General features: G+C 40.2%; 1 protein-coding gene across 2 annotated transcripts in view; it reads left to right on the top strand.

The window, feature by feature from the left end:
* Nucleotides 1-22,560, top strand: part of AMMECR1 (AMMECR nuclear protein 1) — a 96,992-nt gene that overhangs the window by 9,749 nt on the left and 64,683 nt on the right. For both annotated transcript variants that reach the window (XM_059482740.1, XM_059482741.1), the window contains exon 2: nt 14,936-15,461. In XM_059482740.1, the coding sequence (XP_059338723.1) occupies nt 14,936-15,461 (526 nt within the window). The remainder of the gene's footprint in view (nt 1-14,935; nt 15,462-22,560) is intronic.

Here is a 22,560-nt window from a genome sequence, read left to right as displayed (position 1 = left end):
AAACAAAAACCCAGTAATTTTCATTTGAGGTAAATCTGAAATATTACATCTAATTAAAAATAAAATGTTTTGTGACTTTTTTTAAAAAATACACATATTTTACTATTCAATTTATATTAACTTGGAAGTGGAAAATGGTATTTTCATTTCAAAAGATGAAAAACTTTATTTTCAGCATGTTAAGATATTTCCTTTAAAAACTAAGAAAATATTTCATATTTTTTCTATATTTCAGTTTAAACAATTTTATCTCAACCTAATCTCAAGAATGATCCCAGTCTTTTCAAACATCTGTTATTCTAATTTAAAATTTAAAAATCATTCAAAATTTTTGTCCACCTCTATTCATAAATTTAAGCTGTATTTACCTCTATTCATAAAGACATGAATATTCAAGCATCATTTTGTCACTAGAATCTTGGGAAAGGAAATACTCAAGAGCCTTTCTAAAATACCTTTCCATTTCCCACCACTGCGTCCCTAGCCGATATTCCTTGTATCCTCATGCAGCAGTAGCTCTACCTTCACTGTGGCAGTCCCTCGTGAAATGTTTTCTAGAATTAGAGTGTGAAGGCTGGAGAGTGAACTTGCTGCTTTTATAAAAAGAGAAGAACACCCAGGAGAAGGTATTTAAATTATGTCCTGAGGCAGAATGAAGTTGATTTATGTCAGGGATTATTTTTACCTCTCCAGTCAGCTAGAAGTCATGCAGCAAAGCCTGCAGAGGCACAGCCATGCAGCATGGCCTGTACCACACTCTGGCAGCGCTAGGAAGCCAAGCCAGCTCAGCAGCAGGCGGAGCTGTGCCCTTGCGAGCCCTTGGCACGGCCCTGCGGGAAGGGCTTCCCCGGCCGAGCTCCCAGGGCTGCTCCCTGCTCAGAGGAGCCCTCTGCAGCACCTGGGCACTGCAAACCACACTGCACCCTCAGATTGTCACAGCAGACAGACCCTGCAAACCACACTGCACCCTCAGATTGTCACAGCACCTGGGCCCTGCAAACCAGTCTGAACCCACACATTGTCACAGCACCTGGGCACTGCAAACCACACTGAACCCACACATTGTCACAGCAGATAGACCCTGCAAACCACACTGCACCCTCAGATTGTCACAGCACCTGGGCCCTGCAAACCAGTCTGAACCCACACATTGTCACAGCACCTGGGCACTGCAAACCACACTGCACCCTCAGATTGTCACAGCACCTGGGCCCTGCAAAACACACTGCACCCTCAGATTGTCACAGCACCTGGGCCCTGCAAATCAGTCTGCACCCACACATTGTCACAGCACCTGGGCACTGCAAACCAGTCTGCACCCACACATTGTCACAGCAGCTCTGGACACTCTTGGGTTTGGCTCCTGCACCTACCACTGCACTCATGTCCTGGCATACTGATGAGGGAAAAATGGAATGGTTATGATGGATCCCAAGCCCTGTTCTTCAGTCACATCTCTAATCTGTGCTGAGAGCAGGTGATTTGAACCATGGACACCTGAGACCCTTCTCCTTCCTTCCTTTTTCTGGCCTGGCTCTGACACACAAGTGAATAGATTCTCCCACGCCTGAGACCTCAGTTCAAAGCGCATGACCTTTCCATTGATTGCAGAAATCCTTGCATAGAACTCCAACCAAGTATCCCTGCAGAATATCATTAGGAAAACAAAGCAAACCCCCACAGCTGTGAAATTACCTCTGGAAGAGAAATGTCTATTTCCTTAAGATTTTTTTTTTCTCTGAAAAAGGCAGCATATTTACTGAGTTTTTAACATGTAGATAGATGCATGTATGCAGTTGTCTGAAAGCACATGATCTAAAACACTAAATCTCTGCATTTAATTTTCATGTGTAGGGAAGGAAAATCAGTAAAAATTTTGAATAAATAAATTCTAGTTTTTGAACTAAAAAATGAAAGTAAAAATTTCCAGGAGGCTTGCTATAATAAATAAATTACTTGGATTTAAAATTCTCTTGCAGTGTTTGAAATTAAAACATTGCATCACACTTCCAGTGCTTACCAGCAAGAACAAATTCATTATAAACTAACATATAACTACATTTTCTTCTACCACTGGTGATCAAGCAGCAATGTACAAGGTCATAAATAAGAAATGTAAATGAATTTGTATGTTAATAAATGTAATTATGGATCTATCTGAATTTTAATCACCTAATGAATGTAACTCCTAAATTACACAGGGAAAGAAACTAATTGGATTCTCTGTATCTTTTCTGTGGTGGCTACAAAGTAGTGTATTGTACATTTCCAAGCACTGAGAAAGGGCAATGCTGTGCACAAGGAAGGAGTTCCATCCAGAGGCCAGCAAGTAGCTTGAACTTTATGATGTGCAACTATTCATCTTTTTATTATTTTCATTTTTTTAAGTAGAAATAGCACATTTTAAGAGACATGCCCCCATCCTTTGAAACAAATAAAACTGAGAATCAGTGTGATATGTTATAAAGAAAAAGATAATTATCAAAATAGTATCTAAAAGGAATAGCTTAGAGCTACTCACATACTTCAACCTCTTTAAAATTTCAAACAACACATCTTCACAAAAGCTAAGAAGTGATCTTACACTACTTAATACAGTGTAGAGATGCAGTGGACATATGTGTTTTCCTAATAAACTTGTCTCTGAGTTCTCAACATTATGAATCAGAGCAGCCAAAAGCACTGCATGGAGTAATGCAAAATTAAAAAATAAATTTAAAAATTCCTTACATGTTTTCTGCTAAATATACAGAATGTATATATATTACACTCACAAGCTTTATTCCTTTCTTGGCATGAATGTTTATGTCAACATTACTTGAAAGTGAAACAGAAAGCTTATAGTATATTACAGATATAATAGATATAAATAAGATTCTGTCAATTAAAATCCAAAAATTCATATAAGTCCCATATTATATTTGGTTATTTTTTTCTGCTATGAGAAGAATCTCATGTAATTCTTACGAGATAATGACATCTAATAAAGCAGATCAAATTTGCACAGCAGTTTGTAAGTAACAGAACTATTTTTTAATCTCCATCTGACATAATCAAAGCTGATAATAGCAAACCTTCTGGTGAATAAATTATTAGCAATTACACCTAATTTTGGTACCAAAATGAAATGTCAGAACATTCCAGCAGTAGAAAAATGCAATTTGAGTGAGGTTTGTCTCTAGCAGTAGAATAACAGGCTGAGGTCACTTTAAACCAATGTTTGAAATGCAGTGTGTTATTAGTATTTCAACCACTGTCAATTGCATTTACTTACTATAATTATTGTTTCATAAGATTTAGAACAAGCATGTTTTGCTATCTGCTGCAAGATACCATACCACATATTGAGGGGATTCAGATTAAGACTTGTGTTATTGTAAGTACATTCTGAAGCCTAGACTTTATTCTTTATAAATTATTCATATCTCCTCACAACTGTACCTGTTCCCTTTAAAAAATAATCTTGTATGGATTTTCCCTTTCTTCTCAGAGATGGCTGTTCCTCTGATTATCTTAGTCAGGACTCACCCATCACAAGAATAAATTCTTTCCACCATTTTTCCTTTTTTAATTTTCCAAAAGTAATCCTAGTGACCACAGTTCTCTGATGTGAAAGAAGTGTCTAATTTTACAGCTTTCTACGAATTTCATGAATTCCCTTTTTCCAGAGAAGGGTGGTGCAAGAGGCCACCCTGTTTCACCTAGCAAATTACAAGCAAACATTGGAATAGCTTATATGCAACCTAATGTGGTGGTAATGAACAGAAACCTACCTGATGAGGTATGTCATGCCAATTTTTTGCACACTGATGTTGGATGAGGACCAGCAGTGGCCTTGTGAGGGAGCATATTGTTGGAGACGTCATGACGTGATAGTGACTTGTGTGATTTATCCAACATTTTGAAAGCAAACTGTCTTACCTTTAAAGTGGCTACAGTAAGATAATATAATCTGACTTTTATAAATAAAAAGTACATACACTTTCCCTTTTCATCATTTGGAGAACTATCACAGCATTTCTCTTATTGTGCTCTTGTTTATAATAATGATTACCTCAAATATTGACAACCATATATACATTATAATATTAAAGGCTGTATAAACAAATAACTATTTTTCTGACAGATGTTAAATGTTTTAAAATAGAAACTTTAAATGTTTTATAAGCAATAGATTCATAATGTATCAGCTTGGAAAAAAGCCAGAACAAACCCACCAAACAAAAAACCTTCAAACAAATCTCCAAACTTGGATTTATCTATCAAGGAAAAAGAGCTGTACGTAGCATAATTAGCAGTCATGGCTTATCTCCTTAATTATCTCCCAATTCTTTGAAATGTAGGCTCATGTATGATGTGACTGTATGAATACAAGAGTTCATACCCCTCACTTCATCCATCACAGAACAGCTTTCCTGCATTGCCCTCATGAGGCCCATAAGAATTGAAGGTCTCCATTAAGGCAATAATCCCAATCAAAGCACATTCTTCCCCCAGCAGTTCACAGGGCTCAGGAAGGAGTTAGTCTCCCTGATGCACAATTAGTTTCTCTGATACACATTTGGTTTTTATCTATTGCATTTAGGTTGGGTATTTCTCACGTCCCTCTGAAGCATCAGCTCAGCCCTATTGTCTAGACATACATCCAAACTCTATCCACACAGATCAAATCAGAAGTTAAATCAGACAGAACCAAGACTTTTAAAATGAAAAGAAATGTAATTCAGCAGTGCATAAATCTTATTCTTCCATTGGCAGTGATGCAATTTATAAAGCTCATCTGGTAATTCTTGTTCCAAAGCAGAAGGACATAATTTTATCTTCATTTAACAGTTTCTCAAATAATTGCCCACATTCTTCCATGAGCTTAGTATAGTACAAACGGTTTTTCTGATATTTTGATTAATTTTTCCCAGTAGTAACAACTAAATTAGTGGACTAGGAAAGTACATTATTATCTTACAGAATTCTGTTATGGTTAATAAATTTCTAATCTTCATGACCATTTTCATGACTCTGCAGCATGTCCCTCACCCTCCACAATCCTGAGATCCTTCCTTCCCTACTTTCTCTCTGCTCTGCACTTTTTGGTTTTACAGCACTTTCTCTCAAGCCCACAGCCTAGGTGTCTCATGGAGTCCACCCAATAGCAGACTGCAGCTTCAGACCTCTGAGTAAAATAAAATATGAGCACATCTGATGTGGCTTTTCTCCCCTCCTGATCAGCATGACAACATAGTCAATGGCAACACAATTGTGTTAGAGATTTGGCTGTTGCTAAGGAGAAGGGAGCTTGGAAAAATGTGGGAGCAATGTTACTTTAAAATCTGCATGTACACAAGGTCTTTCATACATCTCCTTACCTCTATACTGGGAAAAGGAATATGGCATTATAGCCATGATGTTAATATGTCTCATATGGCATTATTTCTCTACTCCTTGGATAACCAAGGAGGGCTACCCATGGGGTCAATATTTATACAGAAGATAACCATCTTCTTCACTCCATCAATGTTATTTAGATCTATGTAAAATTTGGGGGCACAAGAATTTTGCACCTCCTTGGTGCTGACAGCGCTTAGAACAGCCTTAACTTGGTCTGCTTCTCATCCTTTTCTGTTTAAGTCCTTGGTGCAGGTAGTACAAAGAAAGGATTTTACTTATCCCCTTCTCTTCCCTGCAAGTTCTCTATGCTGCTCTCTTGACTTTGTTCTCAGAATTTCTTATTTCCCTCTCTGCCTGGCAGACAAGGCAAACTTTGGGACCCTGTACTATAAGTGTCATCACAGGGCAGAGCAGAGGTTCCATTCATGTTTCCTGACTGGCTGTGAGCTGCATGCTAATGTGACAGCCTGGTAAGTATTTGAGAATGTCACTTCTAGCAAAATAACTGTCCTGAATGGTATTTATCATATATAAAACCACATATATATCAACAAAAAACCCCAACAAAATTCAACTCTAATACATATTTCAAATGAGATGCCCACAGGCACTTACAACATGAGTACATGTCAGTAGCCATATGTGCTGTAATCCTCCTCTTTATACATAGACCCAGCATAATCCTTTCATGCACCATGTATCTAATCTGTATTCTCTGCTTTGGAAGCAAGATTAATCTCAAACTTTCAGAATTAATTCAAAGGCATTAACTAGCTTTCAAATATTCATTATTTTGGCAACCAAGTAGTTAAACAATGTGGCAAATGACCAAATCATTTCTGGTACCACTTCATTTCAGGTTCTTTAAAGCCCTGCAGCTGAACCACAGCTGGGTACTTAATACAAGGTTTTATCTTTTGGGGGAATGTTACTTTTAAATGCTTCATAATTATGAATTCATTTCCCATTTTTTTATAAGCAGGGGATCATAATGAACTCATTTGTTATTCATGTGAATGTCAAATGTGTTCCCATGGGAGTTTTATTCTAATTCACTATTAGTTAGTGGACTCATAAAATAAAATGTTATCCATTTTTTACTTTGAGCATGTAATGCTTGGTAATTGTTCATCAAAGGGCAAATGTAATATTTTCCTTTGATAACTTGCATTCTGATTTAACTAGAAAGAGAACTAGTTTGAGAGTAAGGGTACCTCTAGAAAGAGAAGTAGATTTGATAAGCTGTGAGCCTTTCATTTAAAATGCAATGAATGAGATTATCATAAGCTGGTATTTTAAAAAGCAGATGTATTATACCATAAGTGTACATGTCTGAACTACATGGATTTAGCATAACAAGACAAGCCATACACAACATATATTGTTTAATGATAGTTCACTGAAAGACATATTTCAGTATTCCACAGCAGTTTTCAGGCAGCTGTTCTATTGCAATAGAAAATTTACAGGTGAGAGACTTACAGGTCATGGCAGAATCTGAATGTGATGACACTGGACAGCTGGACTTTGATCTGTGAAAACAACCACAAAGTAAGCAATAGAAAAACAGAGAATTCAAATTCTTATGTGATTTTTTTAACAGTTAAACACATACGATTTTTTATTAAATTATTTTCAAATTTCTTCTATATCCCTAATCTAAATGGAGCATTAGTTGGAAAGACCTACCCCATGTACAGATAGCCCTGAAATATTTCAGTGCCTTAGATCTGACATGCTGCGCTAGGATTCTCAACAACTGTGTCACAGGGATACTTCCAATCTTGAAATGCTCTTCAGAAATGCTAATCAAAACAAATGAATTATTATTGAGATGCAGTTTCAAGGGAGATGGTAATAAACCCAGAATCTCATTTATAATTGGAGCCTGTAGATCAAAAAACTTATACATTTACTTGAAAATACACAATGAGAGATGTTCTTTTTTTTTTCACTTTAAGTAACAAGGATATGTTTTTTGGTATTAGGAATGGAAATAATAGTTTCCTCAAATCATATGTATGGTATTTAAATCAAAATATGTTATTATTGTGCAATCTCTGGCAGTCAGTAGATTATTAGAATATTAACTATGAAGAAACCACTGAGAAAAACAAACATGCAAATCAAAGCTCAGACACAAGTCTTGATTATCACAGATATTTCTAGATGTTGAAAACTGAAACTTCACCTTTTATAATATTTAGCAGGAAACATAATAAGTAACAATGCTTCCTGAATTCTATGACTTCCTTCATAGTTTAAGAAATAGTATTTATATTAATTTTCTAAAATATGTTTTACTTCATTTAAATAATGATCATGTTAATAAAGAAAAGGTCTTCTTCTACTTGTAATGGCAGACTGAGTTATATGGATAATGTGAAAAAGGAATATCAGAATTAGTGAATGAAAGGAAAAGTACACAAGAGAGGTAACACGTTTGAAGCTTGCATGTTTACCAGCTGCTTTTTACTCAAAATTAATGCAATGTGTTTATTTTATACATTAAACAACTATGACAGAAATTATCACCACCAGCAGGCAGCTTTAAGGCCCTTCCCTAGAGTGAGAATACAAATGTGGGAGATAAGAAAAATGGGAAGACATAAAGTTTAGTGGGGATGGCTATTGATCTAGGAAAATATCACTTTCCTTGAAAACAGAGGCTAGCTCAGGAGACCTAAATACTGAGAAATCATTCATCAATTTACAAGGGGACCTACCAGTTTAAAAGGCCTGGGTTTGAACTCACCATTCTGTAACAGTGAAATTCTATTTACCTCGCTGGAGTAATTTGATTTATACATGTCTGAAAGGAAAACTGACTATTGTAACAGAAAGAAATGAGAAAATGTATTGGAGAACAAGAATTCTACAGAAAGAAAGCAATAAAACGAATGAAAATGTAGCTATGAATAAGTCAGGCACTGAATTCCACCAGTTCCAACAGATCCAATTTTATTCAGAAACTTGCAGAAGTTGGGGTTCAGGACTGCTAGTCCCCTCCATAAAGATACAAGAGTTAGGATTTGGTGCTCATGAGTTGTTTGGCTTTTCCTACCCACTTGAAAGAAAAGAAGAATTTGCAGGGCTGAATAAGTGAAAGCAGATAGGGGTGAGGGTGAGCCTCAGCCACACTGGTGGTGCCAGTGAGGAAAGGAACAACTGCAATGACAAGGGCTTTTCCAGAGCCCTGCTGGCTTTTCGCCGCAGAGGGTAACAGCTGCTCTTAACTAACACTCCATTTACAGCAAGTCTCTTTTAAGACAATATATTCAGTGGTTTTAGTAGTTCATAGTGCTGAAGGACCAGCACCTTTATGGCAAAACACTGGCATTTGTCAGTTTTTACTTTGCACAGAAAAAGAGAGAAGTGCAACAAAGTGACATAAGTGGTGATTTTATCAAACCAGTCACAGAAAGGAGGATCAACATAACATTCAGGGTGACATGTACAGATCAGAACTTGAAGATATAAGGGTAAGTAATTTAGGCATTGAGTATAAAAAAGGCTGATATTCTAGGGAGAAAGGAAAAAAATACAGTTGATAAATAGTAATGCATTACAATAACAAAGATGGAAAAATACTTCAGTGCCCTGCTTGCATATTTTTAGAAGCTGCAATAGTCTGCTAATGAACACACTTTCAAAACAACAGCTAAAATATTATACTAGGAGAAACTAAACCCATCCAATATCAAGTGACTAGATGTTTCCACCTGGAACAGTGGAAGTAGTCCTTGACCATCTTAAGATTCAAAGATTCTTTTATAGAACTGAGAATGATAAAGGGCAGCAGAAGGATTTGCTGAGTTTTCACTGCTCACAAAGATTAAAGAAAAAAGTTCTTCAGTCTCTGGAGAAAAGAACAGTATATCTCATTTCTTTGAAAGGAACAGAGAGATGACAGCTTCAATGCTATCTGAACTGTGTAAAATACCAGAGCAAGGGAGCATGAACCTGAGCTAAGAATGGACATTAGAGGAATGGAGGTGGAATTCCTTAACACCAAAAGCTAGATAACATGTGCAAAAAGATAACAAAAGCAGCAGCCAGAAGAAATCAAATCATTTCATGAGAAAATTAAATAGCACCTGAAAAAGGAAGTTCAACATAGTCTCATAACAAAAGGAAGATCAGAATTTATGCCTGTTGGCTTCCTCACACTGGAGCATTTCTGTCATCCTCATCAACTAACATAATTAATAATAAATTGGTACTGTTAACATTAATCTTTTTTCTGAAATTGCTGCTCCTTGCATTAACTAAATTTATATGAAAGTTTCATATTGGTATTTTTACATGAGATACAAAATCAAGTGCTGGCCCCTTGGGATGGCTAAAGGAATAAGCAGGCTTGTAATTGTGGAATTCTGATCAGATTTTAATTCTTAGCATACCATCACCATGCATTTTATCTTCCTAATCCACTCATACACTTGGAAATGAATTATTATATTTTTTCCTAATACACCTCAATTGTTGTGCCCTAGTTGACTGCTGCTGAGGTTCATTGGTGGTGTCTGTATAACTGCACTGGATAAACAGACACTGATATTGTTCTAATTAACTTACAACTCTTAAAGCTCTCACTCTTCAGAACTGAGAAATGCTATTAATACAAAAGGTTCTCCACAGCAGTGGCAAACATTTTGTGAAGGAGACTAACTACAAACAGCCATGTCAAAAAATATATCCTAAGGCTTATTATTAATGTATCAGCTAGCATAAATCACTGTAGCTTCACTGACCTCAATGCAGCCATGGTGAATTCATATTGAGAATACAGCTACATAAGCTACATCTCCTTTTACCACTGTACAATGGAAAAATACATTGAGAAGGATAGGATATGGTATTAACATAATATTTGAGGAACATTGCAGCTCATAGAATTAGTTGAAAAGAATTCCATTAATAAGCTTCTACTAGTCTCACCTTCCATTTATTACAAGTGCTTTGAACTTTATGTTTTTAATTAAATAATTTTTCTAACTCCATTGACACACTTAATGCTTTTATCTCTAGTTCAGAAACTGTTCAGTCCTAGATTATTTACTTTGACAAATAACAGTTTAGAATGCATGGTTATTGTTTGCTTTACTTGTTTGTTTTGGAGGGTTTATTTGGTGGGGTGTTTGGTTGTTTGTTTTGTTGTGGGGTTTTTTAATGCCCAAACTAATGCCCAGTTTTACAGTGCAAGCTCAGATGGTTCTAACAGGACCAAACTCTAAATTCACATTGGAGTGAAAAATGCCTGTAAAACAATGTGAATTTTAAAATAATACAGATTGGATTCACAGTACAGTAAAATTATAACATAGTCCAAAATATGACACAGGACCAGAATTCCAGTAAAAAAACATGTGAGGGCCTTTTGTCTGCTGGCTGTTATCACATCCGGAGATGATTTTTTGTACAAGATTTTTTAGAATAAACTTCAATAGGGGTTTGATATCTGGAACAATAGCAGGATATGGCCTCTAAATGGTAGGAACAATTGCTGTTCTCAGACATGTGCAAGTTAACTTTCATTAGCTTTGTTAGATTTTGTGCACATTTTCTGGCCTAGATTCAGGGCTGCATCTAATTTCTCCTGGGGACAGCTGAGGCATTGAGTGTAAGTGAAGAACAGAAACTATTCTGTCTAAGCAGAATATACTGAGGAAAACTCACATGAGCCTCAAGAGTGTGATAGACCAGTTTGGGAATAATGTGAGAACGTAATACAAGCAAACCCACTTTCTTTCTAGCTACACCCTTGATGCCTTGTAGGCTGCAGAGCAAGGGAAGAGTTGCCTAGACTGGCTCTACAATGGGTGGAAACTCTTCAGACCAAAGGAATTTTTAGCATGTAAATCTTCCAGTTTTATGGCAGGCCCACCCAAAAAAAAAGCTCATTAGGATGGGAAGATAGATAAGATTTAATTTTGGAAGATGTATGTACAGCCTTTTCTCTAGAATAGTAACTAACAACTCCATAGACCTGCTAGCTGTTTATATAGTTCAATTTTCGAAGGGATTATTTTTTACAGAATTATTTGTAGTATAATATTTCCCTCAGTTCTCAGAAAGTGGAATATTCTATATTTTGAAAAGAGGACTTTCTATTTCCCTTTCCTTCATTGTTTAGCTCTGACTTTTCTACAGTCCCAAGCATAAATGAATTTCCTTCCCATTCAAGGGCCTTTATCTTTCCTCGACTGGTTTTCTTTACCTATTATTTAAAATTCAAGTATTTCTGTGATTTCTGACAGTTTCCCCATAAATATGTGAAATGCTGCTTTAGGCTGCATCTTCTAATTTTTCACCAGCACTGCTTCAGCTGCCCAAAGCCATTAATTCTCAATTTTGTGTAGCCACTCCAAGAGATCAACACAGATTTTTGTGCAGCCCTCTGATAAACCAGACTGGAGAACTGATTTGGCTGAAAAATAATTGATGGAAAAGAGTGGTTTTATACTTGATCTTCTGCCTCACATCTGCACAAACAGCTGCATGAACACATCAGAATGGGTGGGGCAGGAAAGAGAACAATTAGCTGAGGTAGAACTGCTTAAACCAACAATTACTACTCCTGCAGAAGTGCACATGGAGCCAAACAGCCTAAATGTGCTATTTTAAGTACCCTTTTAAATCCCTCACCTGTTCCAGAGCCTATTAAAAGAATTGATACTAATAAGGCAAGGATTATATCACTCCTGCTTACAGATGGAGCCAAATTTTGGCTCATTGTTTCCTTGTTCTGGTTGAATTGTCTTCTAATTAGATTGTAGGAAACATAATGGGGAAACATAGATGATCTTTTGGCCCACTTAACAACAATCTGACTTCTACTACAGTCGGTGCAAATTTTACCTCGGATTCAAAGGCAATTACATTGTGTCTGTCAGGATATCATTTCCCCCAGATACTTATAATTCTGATTATTTTGTTTAAGAAGGGCAATCCTTCAGAGCAGCATCAGATCACTGAGAAACATATTTCTGCAAATAATTCTGTGTTTACTATAATAACTTACAGCCTTACAGCTATTTTCAAGAATAATAAGCTGTGCTTTTAAATTAAAACATTAATTTTAATCTGCTACTTGTAACAAGTGACTTTTCTGAAATCACTGCAGCTTTAGAATGAGGTGAGCAATAGCACTAAACAGCTGCAGTCATAAAGGAGAGCTACATCACTCCTAAATTGCATTGACCTAATTGCACAACCATTCTGCTTCTGTTGGTACTGCTAAAGAGTTTGTTTTTCATCCAGAGTTCACTTGGGACACTTGAATCCATGAGGCACAGCACTGTCATCAACCAACAGGAAAGAATCTGCTAAAGTTAGCAGAGCATAGAAGTACATTCAGGGTTTCTTGTAGTAAGAAATGTTAAAGTCTGATACTTTACTGAAGCAAAGGACCAATGAAACACATGCTGCTATTAACTAAAGCCATATTATCCCAAGAATAAATGCTCCTTCAAATAGAAATGGAAAATTTCCATTGAGCTATGAAGAACACTTTGTGAGGCTGCAGTTCTCTCTACTTCAAGATATCTGATAACAGAATTCTGTCTTCCTGATTCCACTAGTTTCCACAGCTGTGTTTGTATATTTGTTGTTGTCTTTACCTAGACAGTTGGTATGCATTACATGCACTGAGGTAAAATAAGAGCACAACTATAGGCAAGTACAGCAGAGAACATCAGCAGAAGTGGAAAAAGGAAGGTTTTTCTAATGATTAAGTAATATACTTAGTTTACCCTTTCATTCAGGGACCATTTGCAATATAATATGTTATCAAAAAGTTATCACTATTTATTATCAGCCGTCTTGATATTGCATAAGGATATCAGTCCTAGCTCTGAGCCTCTGATACAATGAATCTTCCAAATATCTGTTCCAGTGGAGTGAACAATTAATCTGTCTGAATTGTAAGCTTTTGCAATTACTGAATATTTTTATAAATATTGGTGTTAAATAATATAGGATGTTAAAAAAAAAGAGAAAAAAGACAGAATTCAATACCTGGAGAAACTATTTTCCCAAAAGCAACAGAAGGTGTCACTACTAACTGATTTTAAACAAATGAATCCCTCAGTAGAAAACACTGTCTTTGTTTTGAAAGAAACTTCAACATTGTTTGGGAAGGTAATTGGGTTCCCTTCTCAAGTATTCGCCAGCTCCAAACATAAACATTACATTTAAAAATGGAAAAGACTGCTTCACACCATCTAATTCTCCTTTCTGTTTGCTATTATTCCCTGCAGCTGTTTTACTTCAGGCTATGAATCACAGTCAAAGCAAGAGGAGTTTACCCAGTATTTGGACAGAAACCTCCAAAGAGCCTTTTAACCCATTAGTATAGGAGATCTAGTGATTTCAGAAACATAATTAAGGATGCTGTGAAAATTAATATGAGGATGCTGGAGAAACCATTTCCATCAAGAAATGTAAAACTGAGTCTCCAAGTAGTTTGAAACTGAAATCTTTCTATATATTTCATTTCAGCTTCTGTAACGGCTGTCTCTGTAAACTTGTGATATTATTTTAACTCTGTGTGGCAGTCCTCACCCCCTTGTCTTCCTTGATACTGTAGTGTTGCTAGTCTATGTTAAACAGCTGTTACATCCCATGCCAGAGATGGCTGCATAACACTGACGGGTGAGGTGTTATTTTCTAAATATACTTAGAGATTTTGAAGTACTTTGTGGCTGCTTGCAAGTCTCTCCATTCAGAGATATCTACATGTGAGGCTAATGTAAAACAGTAATATAAAACACATTTCCTCTCCTTAATAAGCTTAATTTTTGGTTTCTGGAGAACAGCAGAACTCACATCCTTTTTCCTCTGGACTTCCCTTCCCTAGAGGTCCCTGCCGGGCTGCCCGCACCCAGCGCCGTGGTCTCACCGGGTCATGGCTGCTGGCTCTGCAGCTGCGGGCCTATGCTCCGAGCTGCTATTTACTGGTTGGGAATTGCCAAAGCTGTAATTAAAAAAAGATATATTTTATATATATATATATACATATAAAGCTCGTGGCTTTTAGCCATCACGATTGCATGCTTAATAGCGGCATCCAAGCACTCTCTCCAGGCTCCCAGCCTGTCGGCTCCAACACAGCCCTCCCCTTCTCTTCCCCAGAGAAAGGCATTTCAGGTCACTTGAATTATTTAGCGGGGTGTTTTTAACCATCTCAAGGGCTTTGCTCCTGCCGTGCGGCGCCTGCAGAGCTCGGGTTTGTGGGTTTATTTTATTTTTTTATTTCTTTTTTTTTTTAGCACGCGAGGTGGAGTTGCTCCACTTCCCTGGCAGAAGGAGGAGATAAAGCGCGGGGGGAAGGCGAGAGGGGCGGCTTGGCGTGTGGAGGGGAGGGGAAAGGCCGCCACACCTGCGGGCCGCGCTGCCCCCTCAGGCCCGGCCCTGGCCGCCGGGGCCGCTCACCGGGTCGCTCTAACGCAGCTCTCTCTGTCTCTTCTTCCTCCCCCCCTCCCCGCCGATCCTCCACTCCCTCCCGCTCCTCATTCATCCTCCCCTCTCCCGCCCCCTCCCCGTGCAGGCGAAGCGGGCGCGGCAGGAGGCGGAGCGGGCCGCCGCACGTCCCCCGGCCGGCCGGCCGGCCCCCCCGCCATGGGTCGGAAGCGCTGCGTGGGGGGAGACGGCTCCAAGATGGCGGCGGGTTGCTGCGGGGTGAAGAAGCAGAAACTCTCCAGCTCCCCTCCCTCGGGCTCGGGCGGCCCGGGTGGCGGCGGCGGCGGCTCCCACTGCGGCGGGGCGGCGGCGGCGGGGGGCGAGCCGGGGGCGCTGCCCCCGCCGGGGGGCCCCCGCCTGAACGGCATCGGGGGGCTGGCGGGGGGCGCCGCCGGCTGCGCCCTGTCCCCGCCGCTGCCGCCCAGCTGCGGCGGGGGCCCCGCCGGCCTCTCCCCGCCGGCCTCCTCGCTGCTCGCCTCCCCCGGCTCCGGCGGGCCCGGCTGCAGGAAGATGGTGGTGTCGGCCGAGATGTGCTGCTTCTGCTTCGATGTGCTTTACTGTCACCTGTACGGATACCAGCCCCCGCGGAGCCCCCGCTTCACCAACGACCCATAGTGAGTATCGGCGCGACCGCCCGCGTGGGCGCCTCGTGCGCGCCCGTCCCGCCCGGCTCCCCCCCGGCCGGGCGCCCTCCCTCACTCCCTCCCCGCCGGCTCCCGCCTCCCGCCCGGCACCTTCCCCGCTGCCGCCGCCCGGCCGCTGTCCTCGCCTGGCCCCACGCCTGTCCCCGGGCCCGGCCCGCGGGCGCCCCCGCTCCCCGGGAGCTCGCCCCGGGGAGCGCCGCGCTGCCCGCCAGCTCCGTGACTCCTCCCCGGCCCCTCTCGGCCCGTCGCTCCCGGGGCTCGCTGGTGACATCTCCCCTGTGATCCCTCACACCTCTAGCAGCGCCCTGCTCCGAGCGGCCGCCTTTGTGGCAGGCTCCGTGGGCAGTGCCCTCTCCCCGCTCGTGGGCTGTGTTCAGCAGCCCCCGAGTAGCTCCCTCCTCGCTCAGTTTCACCAGTTGTCCTTACTGGGACCCCTCCACTAGGCAGCCTCTCGCTGTCCGTGTGTTCGGCATGAGGGCGGGCCTCTCCTTCACCAGTGCTGGATGGTGAGTACCCAGTGTAACAGCCCTGTGTGCGAGTCCTGGATTTGTGAACACTGGTGTACCTGTACATTCCCCGTGCCAGGCACTTGTAACGCTACTTTGGTCTCATACCGTTCAGAGTCCTTGCTTTGTAATGACTCGTGAAGATCACCCAGTGTTAGACATCCCGAGTAATCCACCACATCAAATTCCCAGAGTTTTGAACAGATCACATAAACACCTGTTACTCCCATCCTCCCTCTGCCTCCCAAGCTTCCTTGCAAGAGTGTCCAACAAGGGCCTGTTTTATTCCCATCCCTGGCCACTCTTGTTCAGTGTTTGTCTTGAACCCTGTGCCACACTGCTTTCAGAAGTGACCTGCCAGGACTGTCTTGCCCAGCATGTCAGCACCTGCAGCCTGCCTGTGCTGGGGAGCCGGGCATGCTGCTGCAGATAAGCTCAGACACTTCTCTCTGACAGGAAGTTCCTTCCTCTCAGCCGGGATGAGTTACCGAGTTGCTGCATGATCCAAGTCCGTTTGATTGCAGAGTTAACGTAAGGGGTTGTTGAAATTGAGTTTCTGCTGTTTTACTTTGCTTTTAAATGGAACGGAGCTCATGTGGTGAATTTCCAAGCTCCAGCTGAGACTCGATGGTGTTGGTCCACCAGAGTGCATGTCACTTTTTTCCTATTATGTATAGCATGACAAGTTTGTGAGAACCTGTGCTTTCTCAGTCTTTAATGAGTACAGATTTTCTGTGTATGTCCTGGACCCTCGTGCACCTTCACCAGTGCAAACAGTTATTGTGCAATCTGTGTTTCATTAATGAGATGTAGTGTATGCTTCTTGGTGTTTAAAAATGTATTGATAATCTTATTTGTAGTCCTTGCTGTTCTAACACCCAGGATCTATACATCTCTTGCATACTTTCAGCTGCTGTCATGACAACCCAGCTCTGTGGATTCCTACTTAACCTGCCACCCCAGCAAGTCTTCCCCATATGCTCTTCATAACTCCTATGTGATTTCATCAGAGTACCAATAATGAAAGGAGGGCAGGGAGACTCCACTGTGAGTTTCTTTACCCAGGTCTTTTGCAAATCCATGTCTGTCCTTTTGTAGATACCAACTGTTCAGCATCTGCTGCTCTCAGTAGCCATTTTGCTGTGCATTGTCCTGTGTCTGTTCTCCATCCCAGACCACTATAGGTTGCAACATCAGCTTTGTGCTGTTTCACTTTTTCATTGCTGTAAGAGAGTTGAATTTTGTCCGTCTCTGTAACAATATTACATTGGTGTTACGGTGTTTTATCTGTGTTGTAGAATGATTTCTTGAACAGATTAGTTCTGCTGTCTGTTTTATTACTGGAGGAAACTGAGGCAGGCGTGAAGATTTCAGCACTAAAATGTTTTCCAGTAAGCACTTTGATTCCTCTTAGTAAGCAGTAAATCAATTTAATTTTTTCCCCCTGCTTCTTACTTTAACGACAACACAATTGCAAACTAAGTAAAATTATTTGAATTTTTCTGAAATTCATGTGTTCTTCAGATTTAGTTGCTAGACCTGGTGAAAAGTTGTTGCATCAACTTCTGAAATTTTTGACTTCAGAAAGTGGCACTGTCATTAAAATTAGTACTGTAATTTCTGATTATTCCCACGCTTGTGCCAGCATGCATGGTTATATAGATCAGGAAATGATCTAAGAATAATTTTATATTTTTCCCCAGTTGGTTACAGAGTTTGGTTCTCTCTGGATCATTGCATGGCTTCACAAACATTTGTGCCTGCACAATTGTGAGGTGGGAATAAGCAGACAGATGGCAGAACTGCTGCTTTCAGCAGCCTTGTGAGCTGATTACGTTTGTGCAGTTGGGGATGCAAGTTTGAAAAAGTTGTTCAGTATTACACGTAAAATTATAGGTTGGTGAATAAATTGCTCTTGCTAAGTGTTCAGAGGCAGCATGATTTCTAGCATTCACAAGATTTGCAGGCAGTCTTAGTGATAACTGGGTAACTCACACAGATTAGATGTTGGCTTTGAAGCTGGGCTCCATCCTGCACAGCAAGAAAATCCTGAATGAGAGCTGGTGTTTTTCAGTGAATGGGTATTGCAGCTTTCTGCCTCAAGTTCATTTGGAGGTTTTGTCTATGGACTGAAATATGTGGTCGAAGAGCAGTGGCCTAAAATAAGGATTTGTATGTAAATGATAGAGTTATTTTTTAAAGTGATGTTAATTACAGGGAGGATGAAAGACCTGTGAGCAGGTATCCTCACACAAACATGACTCGTATTCCTTGCAGGTCTTTGAACAATGAAACTGGGCATGATCAAAGAAAAGCAGGTGGCTGAATCACTTGGGCAAGGGGTTCTGGCATGTTGTCTTTAGAACAAAACCTGCTTGTGACACCTCTGGATTTTTTCTGATGCCAAGATGAGGACAGCATCAGGGCAGGAAATTCAAGGCAGTAGGAATGAGTTGAAAAGCTTGTTTTGAAAGGGTGTGGGTTTTGAACTCCAGGGCAGCCCATACATGGATGAAACAGTTGGCATTTTCCTATCTCTGGAGTTCCTAAAGCACAGAGAATAGGGTGTGGAGGGTATTGCTGGGGAGGTGTTGGGTTGGAGGGGGTGGTGACTCATGGAGTTAAAAGAAGATAGCTGGAAGACATTGAATATCTCCAGCAGTGTTTTGTTGAGAATAGCCTGAGCAAGTTCTTTCAGCCAAAACTTCCTCTCCTCTTGTAGCCTCCATGGATCTGTTAACATTTTATTCTGTCTCTCTTAATTGAAGAACTTTCTCATACCTTTATTTCACTTCACTTTTGATTGCACTCTAAGCCACCCTTGCCCTTCTTCACAGGATGTGTCCTGCAGGGCCTGTGCCTTGCTTCCACCAATGTGATGGCTCTCACACTACAGGTTCAGAAGGCATGTAGAAATTACCCTGGCTGTGTGAACACTGATACAAAATTTGAAAATTGCTGACCCAGACAAAATTGTCTCTAGGACAAAATGTTGTTTAGACGCTGATTTTGAGACTCAGTTTCATGAGTAAAACTACAGAACACCGAACTTGTCCATAGAAATGAATTGTAAGGGAATGCAGGAAGAATTGTAAAAGCATTTTAACCCACTCATTTATGGAGAATGAAAACTGAGCAGCCTGTTTTACCTTTCTGACAAGTAACTTCTATCCCTTTTGCTTTTCTGGTTTGATCTTGTGCAATACACAAGATGGGCCATCATGATTAGTGGAAACAATACCATGTCCTGCCTTCTGTTGTGAAAGTGGAAAGGAAGTGTCTACCAGTGTGAAGGGGCTCAAGGTTTACACTACTGCTCACTGCTGTTTTCCTTCTAGTAGGAAAATGTTTGAGTGGAAGTGCAAGAAGGTTGTGACAAGAGAGGGAGGGTAAGTGTGTGAAGAGGAGTTCAGTTGAAGCTGTGCTGTGGGGAGTGAGGAGGACTTTTTTCTTAGAATCTCACATCTCTGGTGCCTGTAATGATTTCCCTTGGCACACAGAAATAATCTTTCTGGGTTTTTGTCCTGCACAGTGTCTCCTTCAAGCTCTTCATCTTGCCTACTTAATTTTAATATCAGCATCTTTGTGGAGAAGACATTGTCTGGCAGTCCATCAGGTTAACTTTTTTGTCAGTTGTTTGCTTTTTGTAGTCTCTTCTTGAAGGTTTTGGCTAGTGAGCAGGATTATTTTAGTGGTGCCTACCTGTACTTGACACAATATGTAAGGGGAGTCATTTGTTCTGCCCCTGACATCTGGTACTTGGTAACCAAGAACACAAGTTTGCACCTGGAGTGAGAGTTGGGGCCTGTGCCCTGCTTCCCACCTGTCTGGAGAGCTCTTTGGAAATTGTATTCAAACGCCCCAATGAAGATGGCTCACATCTTCCTCATCTCTCAGAGGTCTGTGCTGGAGGCAGTGGGTGGTTCCTGTAGCTGAGCTCTGTACCTGTGGTGGTTCTGAGGCTTTGGGGAAGCTGACAGCCCTGTGTGCACGAGGAGGTGTTGCTGGCTACCACACTCTTTGCTAGGAATAATCTCAATGGTTTGACCATCTTCTGTGATTGATGACCTCTGGATTAAAATATTGTCCAGGTGATAGCCAATTTTGAGCTGAAGACTTAGCTCAGAAATTTATCTGTTCCTTTCTTCATTGATGTCTTGTGGTATTTTGCAGCAGCTGTCTGGCTACAGGACAGAGGTGCAGCCATGTTGATGTGCCTGATTTTAGTATTTCATTGTGTTTTCAAGTCTTAAGATTTGTTAAATTACATAATCTGAAAGGGTATGGGGTAGCACTACTACACTGCCTTAATATTTTGTTACTGAAGTTTGGAAACATTTCCATTCAATACAGTTTAGAAATACAGAGTTAGCTAGTCTTGTACCCATTAGTTTCCTCACTCAAAGACTTTAAGCTGTGATTCTACTCAAAATGAGTACAACTTAACCTTGTGGTAAAGAGACAGTTCCAGAGTTACTGGAATTCAGGACTTCTCCTTAGTTGCTGTGTCTTGGTAAAGTGTTGGTAATGGTGGAGAATGGCTGGTAATTTAGATTGAAATAGCTCAACATCTTCCAGTACAGCCCCAAAGCTGATTTTCTTGCAGTATTTGCTGTCCAGTGCTTTCTAGTAAGGCATTGAAGAGAGATGGGACTTGTCTGTAGGTGTGTACATATGCACACATAGTTGCAGTTGATAGGATTTCATGCTTTTCTCAATTTCTTGTTTCTTGGCTGCAGCCTGACCTCCAGCTTTAGTCTCTACAACTTACTGTAATGTTGGAACCTTGCATTTAACTCCTTGCTTGCTTTGGTATATGCTTCTTTACAAGCTTTTTTTTGAAACTTTATCTGGAAACTTAGAATTTCATGTCGTCTTAAAAAACCCAGCAGTGTTATTTCTCTGTAATCCCTACACAGAGCTGATCTCTACCTATTGTCATTACTGCTCTTGATGCCAGGAATATGAAATTTTGTTGTTTCTCTGCAGGACTTGGTTGTATGGCAGTGGAAACTTACACTGTTTTGTGGCAGACTCAGTAATAATTTATATTTATTGTTACATTCCAATATTACACAACAGCTATAATGATTGTTTGGTCATGGCCAAAGATCAACAAGGAAACACACAGGGAAGTGTTCTTTCACATCTGTGTGTCTCTCTGACTTCATTCTGGTTTTCATATGCATGTCATGTGGATTTGTATAAGGTTCAGTATTTTCTTCTGAATTAATAGGGTGTATTGGTCTTTACTGTTGAAGGTTAAATGTTGGAACATGAAGTAGAAGTTCTTTCTGAGTGGCATTTTGTGGTATATGCTTTGAAAATATAGTACAGTAGAGAATGTGTATTTTGGCTGGCATTGGCAGTGCTCAGCAGGGAATTCCCAGCATATTTGAAAGCAGATCTGGTGAATGCATCTTGGTGCAGCAGAGGGGCAGGCGGGATAGGGTTGCATGGCTTCAAAAAGAAGTTGCCTTTGCCAGTAGGTTCATCCTCTGATATGATTGGAGAACTGGGAAAATAATGCTATGATAAACTCCAAATTAGGTTATCTGTAGTTTAAAGACGTTTTCCTTCATAAGGTCACTTTAGTAAGCTGTCCTTAAATGCACATGAGGTAGTTTCTATTAATACAGGAAATCAAATCATTGGCAGTCTTAAGGATAGACCCTGGTTTTGTTTCTTTAGCTAAAAGCAGTCACCACAAAGTCATTCTAAGTGCTCTGATTCTCTGCAGTACTAGTTCTGCTAATTGTTCTCATACTCCTTGTAGGGTGAAGAGGAGTTAGGAACAACCTCTCCTTGTGCCATCAGTCTGGTCTTTCATTTTTATTGCCTCCTTTGCTTTAGTTACATTCATATTGTTTGTAATATTTTCTTTATTCAATTCAGTGCTTTGTGTTCCTGCTAAAGATTTTCATGGAAATTCAAATATTAACGTTGTTTTTGACATTTAAACTCTCTGACTGTCAGGAAAGTGTATTTTTGTGTCTAGATTGTTTACTTTACACATCTAACTTAAGTATTTTTTTGCTAGAAATTGTTGAAACGTTAATGATTTAGGAATGCAGGTATTTTATTTGGAGCTGCTGAAAGAATATGCAGTTCTGCCTTCTCTTCAGTTGTGAGTTAAATATAATAGTAATGTTATCTAGCACTGAATGGTAAACTAAGAGAAATTTAATGTTGGCACTTTTTGGTTGCTGACAGTTAAGAGATAACCAGAAAATAAAAGTTAGGAACCCTGGGCTAGCTCATTTTGCTTAGTTTACAGATCTAGACTGTGACCAGTTAATGAATGAAATGTAGTCTTTAGTTTTTTGTTCTCTCAAAACTCATGCCATAATTAATGGAGCAAGCTCAGTATGTTAAGCTATCTATTTTTGCATTAAGTAACTGTTTACAGTTAAGTGCAGGTTTTCTATAGCATCAAATTATTGTCTTCAGAAATAGAAGTGCTAGTTGTTTGATATATTTCATATACTGGTAGTTTGTGGCAAGAGTCTCCATGGAAGGCAGGAAGTATGCAGATTATTGAAAATAATGGTAGACTCACCAGA

This window comes from Ammospiza nelsoni, chromosome 15, assembly GCF_027579445.1.
Source record: "Ammospiza nelsoni isolate bAmmNel1 chromosome 15, bAmmNel1.pri, whole genome shotgun sequence".
Lineage (NCBI taxonomy): Eukaryota > Metazoa > Chordata > Aves > Passeriformes > Passerellidae > Ammospiza > Ammospiza nelsoni.
This window is presented reverse-complemented; position numbering and strand designations above follow the sequence as displayed.